At 35.6% G+C, this 27,839-nt stretch overlaps 1 protein-coding gene across 4 annotated transcripts; it reads right to left on the bottom strand.

Moving 5' to 3' along the window:
- Positions 1 to 875: 875 nt before the first annotated feature.
- On the bottom strand, positions 876 to 27,449 carry LOC136027990 (zinc finger protein 239-like). Of its 4 annotated transcripts, XM_065705508.1 has the most exons (5): positions 27,198 to 27,414; positions 15,445 to 15,625; positions 12,815 to 12,944; positions 9,370 to 9,540; positions 876 to 2,100 (listed from the first exon to the last, which is right to left on the bottom strand). In XM_065705508.1, exons 4-5 carry the CDS (start codon positions 9,479 to 9,481, stop codon positions 1,310 to 1,312), a joined length of 903 nt encoding a protein of 300 aa, XP_065561580.1. In that variant the 5' UTR covers positions 9,482 to 9,540; positions 12,815 to 12,944; positions 15,445 to 15,625; positions 27,198 to 27,414; the 3' UTR covers positions 876 to 1,309. The 4 variants fall into 4 exon arrangements, with proteins under 4 accessions (XP_065561580.1, XP_065561579.1, XP_065561576.1 ...); XM_065705507.1 differs by lacking the exons at positions 12,815 to 12,944; positions 27,198 to 27,414 and adding an exon at positions 27,420 to 27,449; XM_065705504.1 differs by lacking the exon at positions 12,815 to 12,944 and having other exon boundaries at positions 27,381 to 27,447.
- Positions 27,450 to 27,839: the final 390 nt, after the last annotated feature.

The raw sequence follows: 27,839 nt of genomic DNA on the forward strand, positions 1-27,839 counted from the left end.
TGAAATAATCAAAACTGGAAGTACAGATTAACTACAGATTATTTAATTTATGATTAATTTAATGATTAAAGTACAGATTATTTCAGTTGATTAGGCGAATTAAGCAAAGATGCAAAGACTTAGCATTAATAGACAATGGTAATGAACAACGTAGTGTTGAAACATAATTTTTAAAACAATTTTTGCCATGTAAAAGAATATTACTTTTTTGTCTTTAAGACAATAAAATCAAAGGGAAACATGTGTCATTCATAGTACTTAATTGATAGAACATATTTAAGTTTGATGGGACTTGGAAATAATACCAAAGACACATGATAGTCACACCTGTCGAGAAAAAACAAGACTTATGAATGATTCATGATTTTGCTTGATTTTAACTTAGCACTTATACTGCAGAAACATACAATAAAAAGGACAGGAAACGGGTTTAAAAAGCATCTTTTCATTTCAGACTTATACCACAGAAGCAAAAAAAGAGGATAAAAAAAGGGTTTAAAGAGCATCTTTTAACTTCGTACATATGCCACAGAATCATAAAATAAAAACGACAGGAAACAGGTTGATCCGTTGATTTTTGAATAAAAGCAACTTGGTGGAAGTAAAGAAAGACTTCAGAGCCATGGCTAATTTGAGCAAAGATAAGACAGATGATCTCAATGAGAGACTATTTTGAATTAACATCCACTTGTTGGAAGTGATGAAAGGCTTGAGAGCCGTGCCTAATAGGATTAAAGCCAAGAGAGATAGTCTCAGTGAGAGGCTAAGCTGTCACAACCCTTTTTGCAGAGTCCTCTGCCTAACAGTTTTGTCTTCAGATTGAATATTTTTCAGCCTAATCGTCTTATCTTGGGTTCGACCATATGATTTTATGATTTTATTATGTGAAATATAGCATTCGAAACTACTACGACTACTACTAACAACTCAACTATGTGAATATATTGAATGATTTAGAGCTAGGCAGTTTTCTTCACTTTTGGGATTTCACTTATGAGCAGTTAAGCTCTATTTTCCAACAACGTTCCTACTGCAGCATTTAAGTGAGATTTTCTAACGATGATTCATGCACAATGTTTATAAACATCTATCCTAAATCTTTTTATAAAGCCCATATTCTGTTTCTATCTATCCATTCTATAATGTGTTCCCAGATGTGAAAAAGCACGTTCCCATATCCAAACGAAAAACATAGGTACAATAGTCTAACATACTGTCATGTTGGTCATAATATGTCACTAACATCATTAACATTGGTCACTTACATTGGTCATATCTGTGAATCTAAGCACAAAAGTGTCAATATATCTCAAGGTAAGTTAGGCTTGTCTAATGGTTCACATTTGGGCAGTTTTTCACCGTGTATCCTCAAATGAACACTCAAATTAAAATTTCTAGAAAATCTCTTCAGACATATTTTACATTCATATGGCGTCTCCCTAGTGTGAATCCTTCTGTGATCCTTCAAATGCGACCCTTGGCTGAAGCACTTCTTACACTGTGAACATTCATATGGTTTGTCACCTGTATGGGTCCTCTTATGTGCAGTTAAATTACAACTTTTAGCAAATTTCCTTTGACATATTTTACATTCATATGGCTTCTCCCTGGTGTGAACTCTTATATGATCCTTCAAATGCTGCCCTTGACTGAAGCACTTTTTACATTGTGGGCATTTGTATGGTTTGTCACCAGTATGGGTCCTCTTGTGTCTAGTTAAATTTGGTTTCATAGCAAAGCTTATTTTGCAGTATTCACACTGATATGGTTTTTCACCTGTATGAATCCTTGAATGATCTATTAATGCCCGTTTACGGGAAAATGATTTGCTGCAAACATCGCAATCATAGATCTTTTCTGCAACTGAGGACAGTACTTTCTGCAGCTGATTGACAGGATTCTCTATCTCTTCCTGTCTAGCATCATACATTCCAGAAATCGCTTCCACTTTGATGAAAGTGAAGCTTCTCATCTGATCTTCATCTTTTTCTGTCCCTGGTTTATGGGTTTCTGGTTCTGAAGCTGATTCTATTTCTTCCTTTACATATTCATCCGGACAGTCATTCGTATAAGATGGTTCGGCTGATGACCGATTCAAATCTATAATAAGGAAAAATAATCTTCAGACTATCAAAAGCAGTACCAAAATTTTTTTTTATTTTAGCCGGCGGTTTTTTAAGAAGGCATTGTATTTAGAATGTAGAATCAAGTGTTCCAGCAAATCTTAATAGATACTGAGCAAGTTTTTTGCCAAAAATGATTTACTTTTAAAAATTAACGTAAAAAATGCCATTTTATCTCCCTTCCTTTCCAAAAGGAAAAAAAGACATGACCAAATACCCATTGCATGTAGGCATGATCAAGATGCCTATACAGAAACTATACATATGCGCATATATAGACTTGATTAACAAAATAAGGTTCTTTATAGAAATTTTTTTAATATTGTTGTTCTTGATATTAGACTTTTAATTGTAATATATATATTTTCTTTAAGTCAAATTTTTAAGTCCTATCATTTTGGCCTCTTCTTTAAGGTCATTGTCAGTTTCAATTAAATTTATATATAGTACACAAAAACGTTGCCAGTTTTAAGCCATAGAATAAGCAAGCATTTTCATTGACTTAAAGGTTCATTGAAAGCATTTTGGGCCTTTAGATAGTTGAAAACCATAAGGAGCAAAAACATTTTTTTCGGCCCAATAAGAAACCTGCTGGTGCCTTATTTTGCAAAGTATGTAATGGTAATGTGCCTTATCAAAAAGTTTTTGTTTAATGAATCCTTATAAATTCGGTAAGGAATATTAGTCTTAAAATTGTATCATCCTATTCACCAAATTTATGGATCTGAAATCTAGGGAGCTGGCTGTTGACGAGGCAGAGCACATTGAGAGCTGTAAATAATAATTTACATTTTCGAATATAACATTTTATCACATGAAACCAAACGAGATATTTATTTTTAGTCCTTTGATATAATAAACCCTATGGCAAAACAATAGTTTGGCGTTCTACTTGTCAACACGAGGTTCAGGGCTCGATTACCACAGCCAAAAGGCTGAGCCTCAGTACTGCTACCTCTCCTTCTAATAAAATAATCCAACAACTGGAACGTCGATAGACGCTGTAAGCACTATCAATGGCTCTAAAGCATCTTTATCCTTTTATTATCCTGATATAATATTACATCAGGACATGTAGTCACTTTTAAAAATGGCACTGCCCGAAGAAAGAATGTTTTTGCCAGAGGGGCCAATAATTCTAATATCTTTGGTTCGCTGAAAATTTATCAAACCAACACATATATGGCATCAAATAGTATCTTACTGAATCAAGAGTGAAAATACCTTGAGAGACTTCAAATATATTTTCAATATTGACAAACATTTGTTTTTTCAATATCGAGAAACTTTTATGCCTAAAATCAAAATTCTGCAAGAGTGACCTGTCGCATTTGATGAAATTCTCCTTGCCTCAGTAATCTAAATTTGAACTCCCTGAAGTTATTCAACAACAGTACTCTGTGCTAGGGAAAATAACCAGGGCCGATACTTGACACAACTGAACAGTAAATAGACACCGCATCTCAGTAGCCCTAAATGATTCAGAACGCAAATTTTTTTATGTTTACGGGTTAAACAGGAAGTTACGCCTCCCCCCTTCAATAAATCCCTGAAGCGTGTGGCAACACAAAAATTACTCCGTATATGAAATAGGTTGTCCCCTCCGCAATCCCTCACTCTTTACGCTAAAGTTTTTAATTGTTTTAAAAAGTAGAACTGTGGCAAAGAGTCGAACTTCAGCATAAAGACCGAGGGATTGCGGAGGGGACAACCCATTTCTTATACGGAGTAATTTCTGTTCGTTTTAAGTTTTAATGTCGCTCCTTACTTTCAATTAAAAAAACTAGTTTTTTTATTCAATTTATGAACGTTTTTGAATTAATGCATGTTTGATTTTGGCTCTACGCACATAAATTGTTAAAATGGAATTTGCATATTAATTCTTTTTTTGGCTAAATGGCTTTCTCTTAGTTTTGATCAGACGATTTTGAGAAATAAGGGGTGGGGAAGGAGCCCTGTTGCCCTCCAATTTTTCGGTTACTTAAAAAGGCAACTAAAACTTTTAATTTTTAACGAACGTTTTTATTAGTAAAAAATATACGTAACTTAAGAATTAACTTACGTAACAAACTTTTATATTCTTACATTTTTATTATGTATATGAGGGGGTTTGTCCCCTCGTTAATACCTCGCTCTTTACACTAAATTTTAAGTTTTGTCCCAATTCTTTAAGAATAACCCCTGAATCAGAAAGGCCGTAGAATAGATAGTTTAAATTACCCCTCGTATAGAACCCCTCATATGCGTAATAATCTCTGTTCGTTTTAAGTTTTAATGCTACTTCTTACTTCCAATTGAAAAAACTTTTCATGTTTATTTTTTCATTGTTTTTTTTTTATAGTAATGCTAGAAAATACCGCGCCCTTTTCATTGAATTTATCTTCCCCCATGACATATTCCTCCAAAGAAAGATCCTCCCACATAGCCCCCTCCCCTCAACCCCACGCCCAAACCAAAAAAATCCCACCGAAAACATCTGTACGCTTCCCAATAACCATTACCGTATGTAAACACTGGTCAAAGTTTTTAACTTGCAGCCCCTCCCCCAGGGACTGTGGGGGAGTAAGTCATCCCCAAAGACATAGTTATTATGGTTTCCGACTATGCAGAACAAAATGACTATCTCAAAATTTTGATCCGTTGACTTTATGAAAAATGAGCGTGGGAGGGGGCCTAGGTGGCCTCTAATTTTTTTGGTCGCTTAAAAAGGGAACTAGAACTTTTCATTTCCGTTAGAATGAGTCCCCTTGCGACATTCTAGGACCACTTGGTCGATACGATGACCCCTAGGAAAAAAAAGAAAACAAAAAACAAATAAACACGCACCCATGATCTGTCTTCTGGCAAAAAATTCGAAATTTCACATTTTTGTAGATAGGAGCTTGAAATTTTTGCTATTGCGTTCTCTGATACGATGAATGCGATGGTGTGATTTTCGTTAAGATTCTATGACTTTTAGGGGGTGTTACCCCTGTTTTCCATAATGAGGCAAATTTTCTCAGGCTCGTAACTTTTGATGACTAAATTTGATGAAACTTATATATTTAAAATCAGCATGAAAATCCGATTCTTTTGATGTATCTTTTAGCATAAAAATTCCGTTTTTTAGAGTTCCGTTTACTATTGAGCCGGGTCGCTCCTTACTACAGTTCTTTACCACGAACTGTTTGATACACCAAATTATTTGAAACATACCAAACAATACATGTAAGTATTGCGAGGGTTCTAAAATCCAAGAAAAAATATAATGATTAATATTTAATTATATTATATAATAGCATACTCTCTAGATGTCATTCTAACTATATATATATATATATATATATATATATATATATATATATATATATATATATATATATAATTTTTACAGTCCCCCTGAGCTTTACCTCCATTGGGTGGGAATCATCATCTTCCCCTTCTCCTGTAATTCTCATTTAAGCATTCATTCTCAGTAACTTATGGCTCTTACAGCCCCCTTCAAAATGCTAGTCTTTTTTCTTTGGTAACGTGGCTGAGTACTGAGGATTGGTCTGACATTTATAATTTGCACAATCATGGTGAAAAAAATCACTACCTTTTTTCAAAAAGTTAAATGATAAATATCTAAGTTCTCTCCCAAAAAAAGATTCAAAAAGTGCTCCAGACACAAACCATTTATTAATCCACCCATAAAGCACTAAATAGAAAACAATGAATCTTTTCAGAAATTTTAAAGTGGATGAAGGTAACAAACTAAGAAAAGCAGTAAAAATTGATATATGTAAATCTGCCCGATCCTACTACAAGAATAAGGATGAAGAATTGTTTTCCAATAAACCAAAAAATTGGTATTCCGAGGTAAAAAAAACTTGTGTGGTAGGAGTCTAGACCAGCTTGATTTCAAACTACCCGAATCTCCAGAAGTTATTGCTAATAATCTTGACGAGTTCCTAACTTTTATCGTCCAGAGCCGTCCAGCATTTTCCTATCAATTACCAACTGATGATCTCCCACCTGCCATCCCCAACATATCTCCATCTAAGATTGAAAGAAGAATTGGGAAACTAAGAAAAAAAAAAGTGGCTGCCTTTTAGATATCCCGTTTCCTCTTTATAGTGGTTTCATTTACTTCCTTTCAAAGCCCTTGTCTGTTCTTTTCAATGACATTACTTAGTCTGACCAATATCCGAAAATTTGGAAACAGGGTTTCATAACCCCAATGAAAAAGAAAAACGGAAAACCTGGTTTTGAAGGTGTTCGTCCAATTTCACTCAATCATATGTTTTCAAAACTATATAAAGGATTCCTTGCAGATTGGCTAAAAGGAAAAAATCCTACCTCTTACTGACCTGAGACAATTTCGGGAACATCAAATCCACTTTTATTTCCTATTACCTTGTTTTCCTTACTGACTCAATTGGGAAAATTCCCGAAAACCTAATTGCTCGGTAAATTTAATTTTCATTGACTCTCAAAAAGCACATGATTTTGTTAACCGCAATATTTTAGTTGAAAACTTGTAACTGATTTTAATATTGATTCTTTCCTGGTTAAATCGGTTGCCTCCTAATTATCAAATAGGTAACAAGCAGTCAAATATTAGAATCATTATTCCGGCCCTTCCCTGTCCGCAATGGAGCACCCCCAGGTACTCTCCTAGGACCCTTCCTTTTTTCTGTTATGATAAATAGCCTTACTGAGGAATTTTCCGACAGATAGAAATTTGTGGATGACCTAACGGTTGTTGAAACCTGCTATAGAAACTTAGTAAGCAACCCTATGGGCATCATCAACGATATTGCAGACGACGCTGCGGACTAAGACACGGCAGTAAACCCCTCTAATTCTATGACAATGCCAATATGTTTCCTTAAAACCTCACCTCTTTTCCCCCAGATATTTCTGTGTCTTCTTTAAAATTACTTGGGGTTGCAATTTCCTCTAATTTAAAGTGGAATATCCACGTCAAAGATATTGTCCATAGAGCAAATGCGTCCATGTCTCTTTTTAAACTCTTAAATAAATTTAACTTTCCCCCATCCCATTCTTTAAGGATCTATGGGTTTCTTTGTCCACCTGTATTTTTGAATATGCTTGTCCAGTTTGGCAACCTAGCATCTCCCATGATGAATCAGAAATCCATTCAAAAAGAGCCATGAGAATAATTTTTAAAGAAGCTAAGGTACCATACTCACTCCTTCAAGCTGGAAACTCTTGAGCACAGGAAAGGAACGTTGTGCCTCCGTTTTGCAAACAATATAATAATAAACTTTTGAAAGGAAAACATTTTTCCCAAAAGAAAATCCCCACCCAAAAGGCAGCTGACAAGTACTATTCTCTGTCCCCCATCCATTGCTGTTCCTATCTTGTCCCCCATCCGTTGCTTTATCTCGAGGCATGAAAAAACCTTGTCAACTTTATTGCTGATTATTACTTTATTACGGAAAATACACCGCTAGTTCCTTTTTTTATTTTTCCGTACTGGTGATACTTAAGTTTTATGTTCGTTTGATTCTTTTGCTCCCTCCCCCTTTTTATATGTTCTCTTTTAAACCCTTTTAACGTATATTTTATTTCACTCTTTTTTTATTTTTTTAGTTTTTATCTTTTTAACTTTCTGACATTACGCCACTAACTATTTTTGACTAATGAATGGTTTTGTCATTCTGATATTGTTGTTTTTGGCATTATTTTTCCAATTCTTAAGTTGTAGTGCCTTTTTTGCGATTTTTTTTTCGGTTTGATGACTCCAAAATGCTAATTCGGCCTTTCAGAGCTTCTGAAAGAATCTCTTTGAAAGAAATAGCTTATCCTATATCCACTATAGAAAACAAATAAATATAAAATCGAATGGCCCTTTAAAATATACAACCTGAAAAGTATAAAAATGCTAGCATCTATATTCTTAATAATTGGAAACGAAGTACATACCATAGTAAATACACAGAACAATATACTTTCATCCTAGTCATATTGTAGTCAGGCCCCTTTGCTTCACACTATAGACACCACTACTGACAAAAAGCCCAAATGATCCATATTTTTGCTCCATTTAGCCATTAGTCGCGTAATCAGAAGCAGAAATTTAAACGATAATAACTTATTTTGGAACCTTTTACAAAACTCATTATTCCTACCTATTCTTGATTCATTTCAAGTCATTATATCTCCTCATTCCACTCATTAAAGAAGTCTACCTTCTGTTTTCTTTTCAGTTGGTCCATACCCCCCCCCCCCCACTCGCTTCCAGAATGCATATGGGATAGATTACTATTGGCAGTATCAACCATGTGAAGTTTCGTTCTATTAACAAATGTGGCTTCTTCTTTTTCTTCCTACTTCAGACTCGTCACTGTTTGTGCTTTTCTCTGGTGCTTTGTAACTTCCCCCTTCAATAAACGCTATACAAATGCTTCTGTTCATTTCATAAGTTTTGAATTTCAACTGTAGAATAGCACACTTAGCAGAAACAAACTAAAATGTTTTTCCTAATTACAGAACATACTGTTTAAATGAGTGTGATACCACCCGTTGCCACATTATTTTAAGTCCATATGTCGGAATTGGGGCATTGAAATGTTTGTAAGATTAAGATTTGGAGAAGTGGCAGTCCTAGGGCCCCACCCCTTCTCCCCCTGCAAACCTGCTTCAATTTTCAGATATCTTCTTTTTGCTACTAGGCAATCAGACTTGGATTTAAAGATTTAGCCTGGGATTTGATTATCTAATCATGCGACTTCATCAATTTTCAGGAGTCTTACAGTCACACTCCTTCTCACTTTTGTGGGCTTCAGAGCAGCATTATGTTTCAAATTATTTGTATTTTGAAATACCAATGAACATCAATTGTCAAGTTCAAGGTTTCTTTTAGAATTATATCTTCTAGAATAAGTCCAATGCAAACGACTTCAGGTCATCAGCGAATGTCCCTATAGCCTGTCACATTGGGTCTCAATTTTTTTTTAAACAAAGATTTTCTTCTTCAACTCTGACATACTAAAAACAGAAGCAAATCCAATATCCATTACCATGAAGGGAAGCTTTTATTGGGCAAACAGCACAAAATATGACCTTAGTAAGAAAACGGTACCTGCAACATGTGACCACAGCTCCAAATCCCATTCAAAATAGAATCCCTCAGGAAAGTGTCACCTTATTGAAGGAAACGCTTATCTTTTACTTGTTTCTAATTGTACCTGAGATACTACGATCCCGAAAACCGGAAAGATTATACTTGGATTATTTACATAGAAATGTACGGTACCTTTGTCATTACCAGTAGTTGAACCCAGTTCGGAGAAGCCAGAGACAGCAACAATCGGAGCAGAAATACAGGGCAAGGCAGGCAAAGACAAACCTTCATAAATAGGTGGCATAACAGAATTTGTAGCTTCAAACAGGCCATCAGTTTGGCATACTGGTGTATCTTCAACTTCTGAAAAAAGAGATATTTCAAATTCGAATTTTAACGTGATTTGGTTTTTAAACTAGAAATTGAATATGTGTTTGCTTTGGAATTATATTGGACAAATTTAAAAAGGTAATTGGAAGGTTCTCTTATAAAATGAAAATGAAAACAAGACAGTGTATACCGCCTTCCAAAGTAGAAACAAGGGTGCTGCCCAAGCCTCTCCTCTATGCTGAATTGCAAAGCATCCTCGCTAAATAGGTACGTCTCATATGGATTACCTTCAAACAATTTCTTTTTAGTTTCTACTATGATATAAGGAACATTTTTTTAGGTTCCTTGGAATAGAGAAAAAAGTGTTTTGCATGATAATTTCTAATATTTCCGGTGATAGAAGTAATGGTTCTAGGACTGTCTCTATTTCTAGAAAAAGTCCTAGCCGAGTGGTCAAAGCACTGGACTTGAAATGCTAAGAACAGGGGTTCTAGTCCTGGTGTCACTCGTTATTTAATTTGGAAGAGGGAGATCAGTGGTTTGACTCTGTAAGCTCATCCATAGCTGTACCAGCTCTAAATGGGTACCAGGTGAAATCTGGAGGGGGGGGGGAGAATACAGGAAGCATCAGATTGACTACCCCCCAGAAACGCATTGCACTCCGGCCGAAGGCAGTTCAGTGCCTGCGCAACGCAGACGCATAATAATCTCTGATCGTTTCTAATCAAGGGACAATTATATACGGGAACCATCTTTTTTAGAGGAAACAGGGGGACAGAAATCAGACAAGATGATGAAAACAGTGAAATATATGAACAATATAAGAAATCAAACAAATAAATTGTAAGGTCATTCATATTTCAAGGGAGGGGGATGGGCAAGTGGAAAAAACAAAAATCTTGGATATGAGCCAAAAGCAAGACATGATTTTTCATCCAAATTCTAAAGATGAAATAGAAAATCAGCAAAACCGAAAAAAAATATATGGAATGATTATATATAAATAAAGTACAGGGCCACGACACTCGGCAGACTTCTATATATGGATTCTTGTTGTCCCTCGTCTTCTAACCCCAGAAAATTTGAGACAATTTGCTTTCTTTCCATACTGTTGTCTTTCGAAACATATTTGAATATAAGAGCAAAACCGACTTCTAACAACGATATCTACTAATCTTCAAACTTTTCGTTTTCTTTATTAAGGTTTCTGAATTGTTGTAATCTCCTGTTAAAATATATACAAATATTTTTGCAACCACTAGCCGCCTGGCACCAGCACTCGGTGCGTAACAGGCTTCTATCTATGGATTCTCATTGTCGCTTGTCTTCTAACCGTGGATAATTTCCTGTCTTTTCATACAAAGGTCTTTCAAAGATATTTGATTATTAAATCAAGCCGGATTTTTAACAACGATATCTACTAAGCTTCAAACTTATGACTTTCGTTTTTAAGGTTTTTGAATTGTTACAATCCCTTGTTAACACATATACAAATACTATTCCAATTACCATTTGTTAAATCAGATTTAAAAATAAATACACATGTTTCATGTGTATATCAAACTGAAAATATATACACACACACACACACATATATATATATATATATATATATATATATATATATATATATATATATATATATATATATATATATATATATATATATATATATATATATACCCAAAATGCCCAAAATTTGTGATTGAAAATACCCAAATTAAAAATAGTTTAAAAGATAAAATAGTTTAAAAGAATTTAAAAAGGAAAAATAAGAACAGACACACATGGCCATGATATAAGGCATAGGTAACTTTTATAAAGCCTCTCAGATCCTTTTCCAAAAATACGTGGCTATGAGTAATTTCTGAGACCACAATAACTAGGACGAGAAGAAGACATGTGTAAAGAAGAAAAACAAGAATAGTTCCAGCCAAATAGTACAGATATTTCAACCAAGACCTCGGCTCAGCCATCATCAGTGCAGAAATAGGAAAAAAGAACCTCCCACTAAAACAAATACTAAAACGTACCATAAAAGCAACCACAAAAATAAAAGATGGGACATTAAAGGGCAATTCAATCTACTAAATCTGAGCTTTCAATTTACTGCTTTTTTGTCAAGTTTGGCATTTTATTAGGTTACAAAATGTTGTCGTGTGACAGAGAAAAATCTGATTTAACAAGTTCATTATAAATGAGCTCAGCTCTTAGTAGAGAAAAATGATTTCTTCAATATCTCTACTAAGAGCTAATTTTTGTATATATATTTCTTTCGTCTGCCTCTCTGAAAACTTGCTTGAGACCTTACACAGGGTTAATAATGGAGGATTTTCTTGATGTGTCAATCAACACGACCATATCTGTTCCCAGTTTTTTTTTTCAATTAGCCTTAGTAGTTATTTTCTTCATTTTCATTTTTCTTGTTTAATTGTTTGTTTCAGTGCCAATATTCCTACTAATTAATTCGAGCAATTAATCTCCATAATAATGTCCAAGCCTGTGCACTCTACAATAGATCAGCAGATGCTTTAAGAAACGAAACATGAATTTCGTATAGCCAAGCAGAACATTAGCCCACTGAGTTACCATAGAGGTTCTGCTTGTGGACTTCAGCCTACACGTAATACTACCTTTCATAAAAAATTTCGCTGATTTTCTTCCGTCATTGGCAAATCACGGCCTAAGGCTGTCAATAAGAATTCTTAAACATTTTTACTCACTGACAAAATTAATAGCTGACAACATGTTCCTAACGATACTCCCAGTGGAAGCAGACGAATTAGTATGATGCATTGGGCTACTTTCCGCCAATTGCATCTTTCAACTGTAAATAATATGGATAGTCCAGGAGCTAGTTTTGAAAAATATCTGCATTTGCTTAACCTGTTGTAAGATAACATAAATTTACCGGAAGCAGACTTGGAGAAAGCTATCTTGAAAAATCAAGCCTACTACGTCATTGGCATTATAATAAAAACTATATGCGTTTTGAACAGTCTTGGAAAGAACTAGTAAAATTAAACTGAATATTTGAGAGAGAGAGAGAGAGAGAGAAAGATGGGTTTATTAATATAAATAACAAAACAAAACAAGCAAATGGCCCGAAGCAAAGCTTGTTTGGGCTTACAACCCCAATACAGATACAAATAAAAACAATACGAAAAAGAAGAAAAAAAAGAAAAGAAAAAGAAAATAAAAAAGAAAAGAAAAGAAAAGAAGAAGAAAAAAAATCAATTACCCTGCATTTCAATCGAAACGGAATTACACTTCAAAAGAGACAAAACAAAAAGAAACTAAAACCAACTTGACCAGTATCGCCAAAAACAAAACCAACATCTTGGCTCCACTTGAGGTCCACTCTAATTCCCACCAAAATTCAAGAAAATTATCCATGTATCTCAAAGTCGTAGGTAAACAATTCCATGCATGGGGTCCTAAATGCCGAATAGAAAATTGAGATCTACAGGTAATAGCAAGCGGACGACGAATTATATCGGACTGTCTCGTAGAATGTGTATGAATATCACTTCCTAATTCAAACATACTTTTAAAACATATTGGTAAACAATTTTGAAAATATTTATATATAAACAGGCTTTGATAAAAATATTTGATGCATAACGATATTAACTGTTGAAAGCTCATCAGTTCAAGATTTGATTTCATTGTAATTTTATTTTCAATGTTTTAATACCTGCAAAATAAAAATGTTTGTAATATAATGTATTTTCAGTAAAGCGTCAATGATGCAGAAGGCTTTATACTTCTACACTTAGGCAAGGGGAAGCAGCCTAACTCTTGTTTGTAGCGATTTTTATTCGTTTTAAGCTTGATTTGCATATTCAATTTAAGTTTTACTCGTTTTAGAATTTATTTATTCCTTTATATTAATATTGATTGTATATTTGTTTCGTATGATTGTTTATTTAATTTCTGTTCGTTATAGGTTTTATTTATTCTTTAATAATAAAAGTTTTTTCCATTTTAAGCTTGATTTGCATATTTAATTAAATTTTTTACTTGTTTTAAGATTTAATTATTCATTTATATGGTACATGTTCTATGTTGGTTTGCTAAGATTTTTTACTTAATTTCTGTTTGTTTTAGGTTTCATTTCTTCTTTAATAGTAATTTCTAGTCGCTTTGAGTTTGAATTATTACAGGTTTTTATTTTTACTGATCTCAAATTTAATATGACCTTAACTTTTCTTTGACAAACTTCTTTTTTGCAATTTTTTTTCTTAATTAATTTCTGCCCGTTTTTGATAGCCAAATTTTCAAGTTTTCCAAATTTCCCTATTTCAATTTTTTTTTTTACCACCAAAGTTTCATCAAAGTATCAAAACTAGTATCAAAGTAACAAAGGAAACTAAGTATCAAAGGAACAAAAAGTGACTTTCGTAACTTATACCCCTTGCCTGGAAACAAAGTCTGCCTCGTCAATCAGTAAATCAAAATATCAAAGTAAACAAGATATGAAAGTAACAATAAGCAAGTTTCATAACTTACAGTCTTTTCCCTGTGGGCTATTGGAGAGGGAAGTTTCAACTCCGGAGGCATAGTTATTTGGCCTTTGAACTAATTTAAACAAAATGGTTATCTCAAAGTTTGACTAGATCCCTTTGGAGAAAAGGGGTTGGGGGAAGGGGGGTAAGAGAAGATGACCTGTGATTACTTTTGACTCTAAAGAAACTAGAACTTTCGATTTCCAATCGAATAAGCCCCCTCTAAAGTTAATAAGACAACCGCTTCCACAAAACTTTATACGTTAACGACAGACATTTGCAATTTATAAACCTTGCCCCTTTTCAACCCCTGGGTTGTAATTATTTAAATTTCGGACTGTTCTGAAGAAAGGGTTATTAAAAATTCTAAATTGGAATGCATTTGGGAAAAAAGGCGCGAAAGGGGAGGGGGAGGCAGGTTACCCTCGGATGTCTTTGTGAAGAAAAGGGAGCGAAGGGGGGGGAGGTTAACCTCCGATCATGTTCGACTCTTAACAAGGGCAAAGGAAATTTCAATTTCCATCAAATGAGCCACCTCCAAAGTTTATAAGCCCATGCCTTCCATAAAACGTTATATATTATTAATGGGTATCCAGCATAATTCATAACTCTTTCCTTGAGGGCTTGGTTCAGTTGGTTCAAACGGGAAAGTTGGTTCAAACCCAGAACCATAGTTATTTGACATCTGAGATATTTTGAAAAATGACTATCTCAAAATTTCGATCCAACACACTTGGGGAAAAGCGAGCATAACGGGGTGGGGGGGTCTAGTTGTCCACTGGTCATTTTTACTCTTAAAAGGAAACTAGAACTTTTAATTTTCAGTCAAATAAGCTGCCTCCAAACTTCTATGCCCACCACTTCTATGACAACCTGATACGCCCTGAGGCATAACTTACAACCCTGTTCTGGGTTCTGGGCAGTGTGTCAACCCTGAAAGCATTGTTATATTATGTTTGTATTATTTTGGACAAAATAGTATTAACTTCTGAAGTTATTACAACCACCCCTTCCATAAAAAACTTATATGCCCAGGGGCATTATATATGCTACCAATGCTTGCATTGGGTCTGTGGGGTGTCACTCCTCGAGTTTTTGTAATCTGATCTTTGGACTGATTTGGTCTGATTTTGACAAAAATGGCTATCTCAAAGTTTTGATCAGGTGCATTTGGGGAAATGAGGGTGTAGGGGGGAGGGGTTCTGGTTTCCCTCTAATCACTTTTCACTCTTAAAAAGGGAACTAGAACGTCCGATTTCCTATCGAATAAGTCCCCCCATACCCAAAGTTTATAGGACCCCTCTTCCATATGAATTGCCTAAAAAAAAAAGTAACAATAAACATCAAAGCCTTGTGACCTTAACTATAGGCAACGCTTTAGATTCAAACACTTATTAAAGAATTGGACCAATAAAAGAGCAAAACTTACCTTTTTTAACAACAGGAGGCCCAGAATAGCTTGCTGGTTCTACCATCTTTGGGATTAATATAAATTTTCTAGAAGTTATTAAAAGGGTAATAGTATACTTAGTGATTGGAGATATTCAAAGCTACAAGACAAAGAAAGTAGAGCATTCCTCTTCTGTAAGACAGATTGTCAGCAAATGTTCCTAAAATGTATAAACGATATTAATAGAACAAAAAATAAGCAGTAAGTAGCAACAACTTTCATTAATAGGAAGTAAAAACTAAGCACAAGGGTAAGTTTTCTGATTGCCTGCACTGTAATATAAGCTACTCTTTTGGAGTTATAGTAGTAGCAGAAGAAGCAGAAGTAATCGTAGTAGTCTTAGCTTTAGTAGCAGCAGTAATAATAATAGTAGCAGTAGAAGCAGTAGTATTATGATGCAAATATTGTCTTTTGGTTAGTTCAATATCCCCCACAACAAGCATTGTAAGTTTTAATTTCACACCTGAAACTGTTGCTAAAGTATTGCTGATATGCCCTTTTGACAAACTGCATATGGATGGCAGGCAGCCATCCATACAACAGAAATTTTCACTGAATTGTCACCTTCATACCATTAGGTATGGTTGTAATAGTAGTCCCAGCAGTGGTATACCTACTCAACTTAATACAATTAGCCATTGCTATTATATTGTCAATTTGCTCTTTTGATAACCATTATATTCATATACTTCTTGAAACTTTAATTTTAATACTCTTAACCTTACAAGTAGATGTGACAGAAAAAGTAGTTGGAACAATAATGGTAGCAGCAGTAGCACTAGTAAATTTTGCAGCAGTAGTAGTATTAGTAGTAACGTGCACATATTGCTTTTTGGTCAATTGATCTTCCTCTTTAAGTATCCTCTAAGAGTTCCAACTTAATGCACAAATCAATTCTTAAGATAAACTATTTTGACAATCTAAATACACATAATGTATCTTGTTAGTTCAAATTTGCCATCAATATATTCTCAAGTTTTACCTTCATAGACTTAGCCTTAATTGTACTTATTATCACACTAGTTTTGGTGAAGTAGTTCTAATGTAAGTGCTATATCAGTGTAATAGTAGCAGTAGTAGAAGAAGTATTAATAGCAGTAATAGCGTGTGCATATTCCCCTTTGGTCAGTTGAACATTGCTTTAATGATGCCTAGAAATTTCACCTTGACAAAGCCATTTCAAAAATTTTGTTGATGTGCACTTTGGACACCCCTTTTGATGCCCTTTTCATCTTAATACTCTATGACTTACAACTTACTGTAATTGTGTAGTAGTTGGAGTAGTTTAGTAACAGTAGTAGTATTAGTAAAAGTAGCAGTAGTATTAGTGTTAGTAGTGACATGCATATATTATCTTTTTGTCAATTGATCTTCCTCTTTAAGTATTCTTCAAAAGTCTCAACTTAATACCAAAATCAATTCTTTTCATGGGCCCTTTTGACAATCTGCATGCACATAGTGTGTTTTAATTTAGTTGGAATTCCTCCTCAATATTCACCTTCATACATGTAGCCTTAAATGTACTAGTATCATAGTAGAAGTGGTAGTAGTAGGAACAATGGTAGCAGTAATAGTGTATTATTGTTAGTAGTAACAGTAATAGCAGCAGTAATAATAGCAGTAGTAGCAGGTGCATTTTGCCTTTTGGTCAATTGAACATCCCACTCATGATGCCCATAAAATTTCCTCTTTATATGATAAGCTGTTCAAAAAATATTGCCAATACACCTGTATTTGTAATCTGTATAAATCTTTCTATCAAATCAATTAAATCTTTTGATTTATTTCAACTTTCCCCTCAATGTTTCCTAAGATTTTTTTTTTCAATATCCTCTGCCTTAGTAGCACTTACTACAGAGGTAGCAGTTTTAGCAATAGAAATGGTAGTAGCAATAGTACTTGTGATAGTAGTAGATGCAGCAGTAGTTGTAGTAGTGGCATGCAAATATTGTCGTTTTTATCAATTGATCATCTCCCAAATCATTTCCTGAAAATTCCAAATTAATATACTCATTCATTCCTGGGTTACACCCTTTTGAAAACCGATATACACATAGTATGTTTTGATTCAGTTCATCACTCCCATCTACATTCCCTTAAAGACTCATCTTAGCATTCTTCATATATTGGGAAAGTAGAAGTCAGACATGCATACCTTTTCACAATAACATATACAATATGTAAACAATGAACAGATTGAAAAACTTAAAGCCCTTGTCCTGAGTCCCCAGGGGGGGGGGGACATCCCCAAACGCATAATTACTGAACCTTTCAACAATGCTGAAACAAACTGATGTCTTAAAACTTTGTGTGAAAATTTGTTTCGGAAATGACAGGTGTCGTAGCGGGAGGGGGGTGATTTCTCAAGCCCTGGGCATTAATTAAAGCCCTTGCTTCAAAGCTCTGGGGGCTGTGTCAACCCTGGAAGCATTGTTATATAGTTTTTAGACAATTTTGTCTAGAAAAATCATATAATAATGCCTCTGTGAGGACAATTTTGTTTAAAATAGTCTTAAAATCATATAACAATGCCTCCAGGGTTGACATAACCCCCCAAAGCCCTGGAGCAAGGGCTTTATACTGGTGCTACTACTACAGCTAATAAACCTAAGGGTATTAAGGCAAAAATTTTGGGCAATATTATAACTGTATTGAAATAAATTGAAACACACTATGCCTACATAGGTTGTCAAGAGGACACATCAGGACTGGTTGATAGTATCAAGTTAAAAATTTCATTATGTATTGAAGGGGATGTTTAAAAAGGTCCTATGCGCATACTACTACTAATGCTACTGCAACTATTACTACTACACAAGCTAGGGGCATTAAGGTGAAACTTTCAAGGAATATTTGGGTGGAAGCTGAATTAAATCAAAATTAACTATGATCATGTTGACTGTTGATGGGGTGACAAAGCAATATCACAATAACAGCTTAAATTATTAGATTAGACCTTTCAGGGTAAGTTGTGACAGATTTTGAACTAGCCAGAAGACACGGCTTTGATACTATTTCTATAGTTACTGCAACTAATGACACTAAGGGCATTAAGTTGAAACGTTTAGGAGGAGTTTCAATTATACAAAAAACTATATACATGCACGTGTTAAAAGGGCATATAAGCAATATCATAGACATCACTGCTTTATCATAGCTAGTAAAATCATTGACATTTGAAAGGAGCTAATTTAACTGGAAATTCAAAGTTCTAGTACCCTTTTTAAGAGTTAAAAGTGATTGGTGGTTAATCAGTCCCTTTCTTTAGTTCATAATTTTCCAAACACATCCAATGAAAATTTAGAAGAGCCATTTTGTTCAGCATACCTGAAATGTCTTGTAACTGTTTTTCTAGGGCTATTGTGCAGGTCAAACCCCCCACAGTTATGCTATTGCACATTATGTTTAAAAAATAAATGTTGTCTTAAGCTTAAATCTAAAAGCACTGTTTGTACACTGATTGCCAATTAGACATCTTGGCAATATCCCAAGAATGACTGAGGGTCTTATGTTCAAACTTTTGGGGCTACTTTTGCTCTTAAAACTTAACTAAATCAAAACAGTGTAAGTGTGTCCAAGCAGTCAAAAATCTTAGATAGATTTTTTTCACAAATGGTATTAAGTTTTAGCTTTTAGGTCAACTAGTAGAGGTATAAAACAAAATTAAACACTACTAAAATGTGTACAGATTTTTAAAAGGGTGTATGTTGTTAAATATTGTTGAAAAGATTTAAACTATTATTTCTTTTTCCCTGAAAAGACTCTGTCAATATAAAGCAACCAGCTATGATCTACTGATTTTCATTAGAAGTGTAATTTTTATATTTTTCGGTTTTATTTTCATACTCCTCTGTGTACATCTTTTGTATGTAAAGAGGGAATAAATAAATTATTCTTATTATTATTAGCTAAGAACTTTTCCTACAAAATAAGTTTTCAAAAAAAAAAAAAAAAATGAAGAGCTTCATTATAGTTAACTGTCTCATCTCTGTTATCACCTTTATGCACTAGGGTAATATATCCTAACTTTTGTTCTGCAGGTTAAATGTAAACTTTTGAAAAAGCTGAGTAAAAGGACAAGACAGTTCATCATGTGCTTCTTTTAGAAGTGGAGTGTATATACTGCCTGGTCAAAAAAATTTATTTGGGTTCAGGTCTTTAAGACAGGTTTTAAGGTCAACTCTACTGATAGTAATAGGTGGCATTACAGTTATGACGTCATACTTGGGGGGATCTGAGAGTGGATATTTTCAACAGGTGTGAAGATAGAGGCAAATTGATCAATAAGGGAATTTTCTGTTGCCTGGGGATTATCAATTTTATATCTATTATGTACCAGCCTCCTCTAATGGTCCTATATTTAACCCAAGGAAAGTCTAAAAGCAAAATTAAAACAACAAAATTCTTATTTTCAATATCCAGGATATATCCACTTATCATATTATTATGTTTATTTCCATTGTTACATACTTTCTAAAATAACTTAAAACAATATTTTGGTAAATTAGGCAGTCAACCGCACATGGAGATAAATTGATACTGAGAAGATAAGCCATTTAATATATGAGCTAGGAGGTAGATCATGACTGTATTGGTAGCCTATAATGAAGAAATATATTACTCGGGCTATATATGGGACCATAACATGGGTGTAGCGTTTTACCAATTATATGATTTATTTAAACCCAGGCATCTAGAACAAAAGTCATTATATAGCAACAGCAAGCAATTAATATCAAGTAAGCAAAGCAAAGCAAGCAGGCATATCATTATTTAACATGCATAATATTACATCCTCCTTCTTCCCTAGAAGAAGATTCTAATCACTTACTGGCAGTGGAGACCCAACTGTTAGTACTATTACTAACGTCTCCAAGAGAAGGCGCTAGGCTCGCTTCTCTTCACTTTGTACGGACACAAAACAAACTAGAGAACTCCTCATATAGCACTGACTTAACACACACTCGAGAGAAGGCGCTTGGCTCACTTCTCACCAGGTATTATATACACTATGTACAGACTTCAACTTCTCTTCTTTTGAGATTTTTGTTGGTAAGTTCACAAGTTCAGTTTGATTGGTGGCTTACTCTGCCTCCCGTACCTTGATTTAGTTACTGGTATAACCACTGGTACTCCCTCCTTGGGTGGGCTTGGGCTACTGGTAGTACGGAGCAGGGCTGTTCTGTCAAGTGAGGGAATGTCTGATGATGCGGTAAACGGTGTTTCGTCTGCACGAGTTAGGTTCGACGCTGGGGGGATCGCAGTAGGAGTAACTGCATCGCTTCCAGTGCATTCTACTGGACTACGTCTGTTCTGTACTGGTGTTGATGGCTGTGCATTTGATATGTGTTTCCGATTCCTCTGTAGAATTGTTCCAGCTTCAGTTTCGATATGGTACGATCTAGGGCGTGCTGCTGGTGCTATGATGCTGGCGGTGCTCCACTGGCCATCAGTTTGTTTCTGGAAGGTCACTGTGTCCCCCGAGTGGAGTGTAGGCCTAGACTTGGCTTGTTTGTCGAAGTATCGTTTCTGTCTTGACTGGGCCTCTTCCCGCTTCAGCAGGTACTTTTTAGTTGGAACCACCTGCTTCCGCAGGTGCTTTTCTGTGCAAGGTAAGGTGGAGCGTAATTGGCGGCTCATTAGCAGTTGTGCAGGGGCGGCGTAGTTGTCTACGGGTGTATTTCTGTATTCCAGTAGACCAAGATACGGGTCATCTCCGCCTTCACTTGCCTTGGTGAAGATGTCCTTGCAAGTGTGGACAGCCTTTTCTACCAGTCCATTGGACTGTGGGTAGATAGGGCTGGAGGTCTTGTGCCTTATGCCCCATTCTTTGATGAACTGTTCAAACTCTGCAGATGAGTATTGTGTTCCGTTGTCTGAGATGATGGTGTGGGGGATCCCATGTCGAGCAAAATGTGCTTTTAGTTTAATAATGACTTCTTTGGATGTCACGTTTTTCAACAGGTCGACTTCAAAGAAGCGGCTGTGGTAATCGACTGTTATAAGATATTTTGCTTCATTCCAATCAAATATGTCTGAGGCTACCTGCTGCCATGGTACTAATTGGATCTGGGAGTTCATGAGAGGCTCTTTCTGGTTGTTACGGCTATGTTTCTGGCAAGTGGGACAGTTTTTGATTAGCGTTTCGATATCACCATTCATCTTTGGCCAGTACACGAGCATCCTGGCGCGTTGCTTTGTCTTTTCCATACCAAGGTGGGAGACGTGAAGTTGCTTGAGGATTTGGGGTCGCATCTTCCTTGGGATAACGATCCTTTCACCTTTAAATATGATGCCATTCATGTATGACAGCTCGTGTTGAAGGTTCCAGTATGCAAGGAGATCCATGGCACATTGCTTTCTGGTGTTGGACCAACCACCTTGTATGGCTTCTCTGAGATGAATCAGGTGCTCATCTTCCTTGGTATGAAGTCGTATTTCCTCGAGCCTTGCATCGCTAACAGGAAGTACGCGTGCAATCTGGTGGACATACACCTCGATTTCTCTATGGAGCTTCTCGTCAATGTCAGGTAGGTGCAGCCTTGATAAAGTGTCTGCGACTGCGATTTCTGTCCCTGGTCTGTAACTGAACTCTAGGTCATAGGGTTGAATCTGAAGCATCATTCGTTGAGCTCTGGCAGGTGCTTTTTGAAGTGGATTTCGTAGGATGGTTTCAAGTGGGCGGTGGTCTGTGGTTACTTTTACATGCCTGCCATATATGAAATGATGGAAGTACTTGCAACCGAAGACTATTGCGTATAATTCCTTTTCAAGCTGTGAGTATTTCTGTTCAGCTTTGCTAAGGGAGCGTGATGCATATGCGACAACGTTGCCGTTTGACGAGATGTATGCTCCTAGACCGTGTGATGATGCGTCCACAGTAAGGTCGATGGACTTGCATGAATGGTCAAAGTATGCTAAGTTTGAGACTGTTGAGTGTTTGATGTTTTGGAGGGCTTCGTCATGCTCTTTGGCCCACTTGAACTCGGTGGCTTTACTGAGGTCACGCAGGGTTTTATTCTGTGTTGATAAGTTTGGGATGTATTTTGCAAGATAGTTTAACATACCCAACAGAGTTGCAAGTTCTTCTGAGTTTGATGGAGTAGGCATGTTGTTAATAGCTTCGAGTTTGTCAGGATCTGGCTGCATTCCTTGTTCACTAATCACATGTCCGAAATATGTCACACTTGTCACACAAAAGCTGCATTTCGCTTTGTTGAACTTGATACCTTTTGCTCTGGCTCTCTCAAGTACAGCTACTAATCGCTTATTGTGTTCCTCAAGGGTTGAACCAAAAACCAGAAGATCATCAATGATGACAGCAAACCCATCTAATCCCTCGAGAGCCTCTTCCATTCTTCTTTGGAATTCATCCTGGGCAGAGATGATGCCAAACGGCATCCGTTTAAAACGGTATCTGCCAAAGATGGTATTGAATGTTGTTAAGTCTGCAGATTCATCATCCAAGACTAGCGACCAATACCCCGACCTTGCATCCAGTTTGCTCAAGTATTTTACCCCATGGAGTCTGGATGTTACGTCTTCCAGGGAGGGAATAGGGTAGAATGGTCTTCTGATTGACTTGTTCAAGTCTACAGGGTCAATGCAAATTCTTAAACTGCCATCCTTTTTTTCTACGGCGACCATCGAATTCACCCAGTCAGTTGGTTTAGAGACTTTTTCAATTATTCCTTGTTCTTCCATCCGTTTAAGTTCTGCTTCTAACTTTCCTCGAAGTGATGAGGGAATTCTTCTTGCTGGGTATGCTGTAGGGACTGCATCGTCCTTCAGATACAGATGGCACCCTCCATCCAATTTTCCTATTCCTTGGAAGACATCATTGTAGCTACTGATTATGTCATCCGTTTTTGTCTTGTCGATTGCATGCATGTCCTTGCATGTGCTTTTCTCAACTTTACTGACATTCAGTACAAGTTTGACAATATTCAGGTCAATGCTTGACCGGAATCCGAGAATTGGCACTGAATCCGTTTCAACAATAAAGAATGGTAGGGTTTCAGCCTTGCTTGATTTGTGCTTGCAGCTCAGCTTGCATACACCTCTCACAGGAATTTTGGATCCACAGTAGCTTGTGAGTTTCTGAGAACTTTTTTTCAGTGATGGCGGATGTGGTAAGGCGTCAAAATACTTGGCAGGTAGAATGTTAGCTTGTGCCCCTGTATCGACCTTGAATTTGACAGGTAAGGAGTGGTTCACCTCCAGTGTAATAAGGGCTTCATCTCTGCTCTTATTGGTGTTGTTCTCTATGGCATATAAGAAGACATCCTCATCTTCGTCACTATTGTTGGCTGGGCTCTCCTTGTATTCAATCACTGCATTCATTGATTTGTTGCTTTTGCACACAAATGCAAAGGGATTTGGCTTTTTGCACTTTGTGCATGTTTTTCCCTTTGCAGGACAAGTGTGGCTAGGTGAGTATACTCCTCCACAGAAGTAGCATTCCTTTGTTTTTCTAGATGACACAGATGCATCTTCGTATTCTCTGACTGGATATTTGTACTTCTGGACAGCATCAATTTCTTTCTTGATTTGTTGTGGTTCTTGTACTTCAAATGTTCTTAGCTGTGCCTGGGTTGTTTGGTAAGACCGGCATTTATCAACAGCTAGTGCCAAAGTTAGGGTATCACCTTCCAGAAGAAGTCTTTCTCTAATTTTAGGGTCTCTGATGCCACTAACTATTTTGTCCCAAACCATTTCATCAGCGCTATCATAGTTGCAAGCCTTCACCAGGATTTTCAGTTCTGTGATGTATTTCTCTACACTTTCTCCTTCACACTGGTCACGTTTCTGGAATATATATCGAGCAAATACACTGTTGGTGACTGGTGCAGCATATTCGCGGAATTTCTGCAGGTAAGTTTCTACATTGTTTGTTTCTGCAGCAGTGAGTGGGAAGGTGTTGAATATCTGGCGCCCTTTTTCTCCTGCCCAGATGAGAAGGTAAGCACATTTGCTTTCTGCCGTCTTTCCAGACAGGGGTCCCAGAAACATCAGTTTGGCATGCTCTTCAAAGCGTTTCCATTCATCGCCGAGGGAAGCTGAATCCCAATCAATACTTGGTGGCTTTGCTTCCATCTTCTGACACCATGTAGCGTTTTACCAATTATATGATTTATTTAAACCCAGGCATCTAGAACAAAAGTCATTATATAGCAACAGCAAGCAATTAATATCAAGTAAGCAAAGCAAAGCAAGCAGGCATATCATTATTTAACATGCATAATATTACAATGGGGAAGTAGTGTATTTGCAAGTGAATTGATTGTGATATTTGGAAAGAGCAGACAAAAGAAAACAAATTAACATGTTCACCTTAGAAAGGCTAAAATACTTTATTATCCATCTAGTCTGATGTTTATGCTATGGCATAAGAGTTAGCCTACATCTCATCCATCTAGGATAGTTTAACATTAGGTATTTAGCATAGAATATAAAGTATTTAGAGCCATGTTTGATTTACTTTACAAGTTAATTAAAAAGTGGATGTGGCTGGGTTAACTTTGCATTTTTTTTTTTTTTTTTTGTCAAACAGATTCTTAGTTAACCAAAAAGTTGACTACAAAATGTTAAGAATTCTTTGTTCTTAGATATGTACAAAGAATTTCTTGCTGGAAATTTCAAAGTTACAGCTCATTCTTTGACATCAAAGAAAGAGATGCAATAATTTGGCTTGTATGCTAATGCCCCTGGGTTGAACATTCCATGGTAAAAGGCTTGCTGCTTGCAGAATATGGTAATTCATTTAAGGTCTCAAAGATACCCCCACCTCCCTTATGTGCAAATATCTGCCCTGAATTCAAATATACCCAAATTGGTACATATGGGGCTGGGGGTAAGGTTTGTTTCCAAGAACAAATGGGTAAATTTTTTGCAGTTCATATTATTGACTTACCAAAAAAGTGAACATACCACTCAAAGCCTTTTTTATGTTATTTATGAATATAAAAATTGCCTCTGTTGCAAATTCAAATTTAAGTGCTTTTTGAGCTCCTGAAAATGACCAAAATATGGGTAAAAAAAAGACTTAAATATTGGTCAAAACTTTGAAACATAGGTGTCAAAATTAGGGTTTCATCATAAATCCATTTTTTTAATTATATATAATTCAGAAGCACTGATTTTCCACAATTAAGTTGGATAAATAAATCTTATTTTGCTGTTTATGCTCTTTTTTCTTCCTTGATACAAAATTTTCAATTAAAGTATGCATTTTTGGTCAGTTTTGACAATATAATACTATATTTTCTCAGTGCCAAAATTATTTATAGCTAGGTTAGGCTGGGTTAGGTTAAATAGTGCTTAAATTTGAATTTGCAATAGAAGCAATTATATTCATAAAGAACATAAGAAAAGGCATTGAGTGGTATGTTCACTTGATTTGTAAGTCAATAATATGAACAGCAAAAAATCTACCAACAAATGAATGTTAAGGTAAATTCTAGTTTAGTAACAATTCAATATCTTTGAAAGGGATTATGTTAGGAAAATGAAACTTTTGGTGATGGGTCTATGGACTAAAGTATGTCTTAGGAAAGTATATTGAAGAACCTATCTTGGTAAAATTCTAGTTAATTGAGTTCTTGCTATCTCAGAAAGGGTTTAGGTTAGGAAAATGAAACTTTCAGGAATGAATCTACAGACTAAAGTATGTCCCAGGAAGGTATTTTGAAGCAACTACCTCTTCTCCTTCTCCTTCTAGAGGGCCCTGACCTTTGATGACCTTTAAAAATAAGTGTTTTATAAAAGTGAAACCATGCAAATTAGATCTTCTGCTTAATTGAAGTACAACAAAATTGTTTTCAGCTTCATGACTTTGCTCAATTCCATTTTATAAGGTTTTAAAGATATACAAATACACTTCCTAAATTTAGAAAAAAAATTGATATGGCTCAAAATTCTACTCAAATAACAGGAATCGCATTTTCAGAACTAAAGGCAGAGAAAAAGCAACTAGTAGGCTAACTGAAAATTAAGGTAAAATGTTGTTTTGTCAAAATTTCAATAGGTATAAGCTAGACCTGTCATGTAGGCATATTTCAGGGCCCTCTAAAGGGAGAAGGAGTGGAGGTACTTTAAAATACCTTCCCAGGACATACTATCTCTACTCCTTCACTCTCTAGAGGCTAGTGACCTTTGATGACCCTTAAAAATTTTGTGTTATGAAAGTGAAACCTTGCAAAACAAATCTTTTGCTTAAATGAAGTACAAGAAAACTGTTTCTAGCTTCACCACTTTCCGTAATCCTTATTTATGAGGTTTCATAGATGTGCAAATACATATCCTAAATTTAGAAAGAACCCCTAGATATGGCTTAAAATTCTAATCAAATAGGCTATCAGGAATTGTATTTTTAGAATTAAAATGAGAGAAAACAAAACTGATAACTGAAAATTAAGATAAAATGTTGTTTTGTGAAAGTTTTAACCTGCTAAGTAGGCAACTTCTAAGATTTAGGAATCAGAAGAGAATTAACACAGAAAGCTTGAAAATTCCTTCCCAAAATATGTTTTTAACCCTACTAAACTTTGACCAACTTTTTTTGACATTACTGAAAGTTTTGTTGTACTAAACTAGCCCCTTTCCAAGATATCAATAAGTAGCTAAACTAGAACTTTACCAAATATTAAATTTGGATTCAGGATGCAATTCTGATAAAGAGGTAAGTTTATTTCTTAGCAAGGCTACATGAAGTCTAATAATATAAACCATACCATGAAAATGCAGCTGTTGATTCAAATTGCTCTCTCAGAGGCTGTATGCTACTTTTAATGTTAGAGTTTACTTTTCTTCTAGTAAAAGAATACAAGAGGTCAAACTTTCACAAAATGCTTGATTTCTTGTTTGGTCCCAATGATTTTAGCCTAATTTATTATTATCACTGTAAGAGGGGTCACCTCCCTGAGCCTGATGGTCTGTTTTTAGTTTCTTCTTACTAATGCTAGAACAATTTCAAATATTTTGCCAAAATTTCCAATGCATTTGCAAAATCCTGGTGACGACTTTACTTTCTAACAAATAAAGCGCTAAAAGCCAAAAAAGTAGACTTGCTTGTTATCTCAATTTTCTTCAATTCTAGTTGAATATTTGTTTATATTCTAAAGAATACAAGAAATCTCTTAAAAATATCCCTTGGGCACCTTGCCATATTGATAATTGAAAATTTTCTGAAGACCTATACGGTAACTTCCCATCAAAACATAAATATTCAACAGTAGCGAAATTTTCATTCAGAAATGGAACACCTCGCACACGCGGGAGGAGAAGTATTCCTTTGCGTACCAGCAGTAGCTTAGCTTGCTTAAACACAGCCTAAATAGCAAAGCAGGTGGAGTCGTGAAGAAATTTGTGCGACT

Source organism: Artemia franciscana, chromosome 6, assembly GCF_032884065.1.
Source record: "Artemia franciscana chromosome 6, ASM3288406v1, whole genome shotgun sequence".
Taxonomy (NCBI): Eukaryota; Metazoa; Arthropoda; class Branchiopoda; order Anostraca; family Artemiidae; genus Artemia; species Artemia franciscana.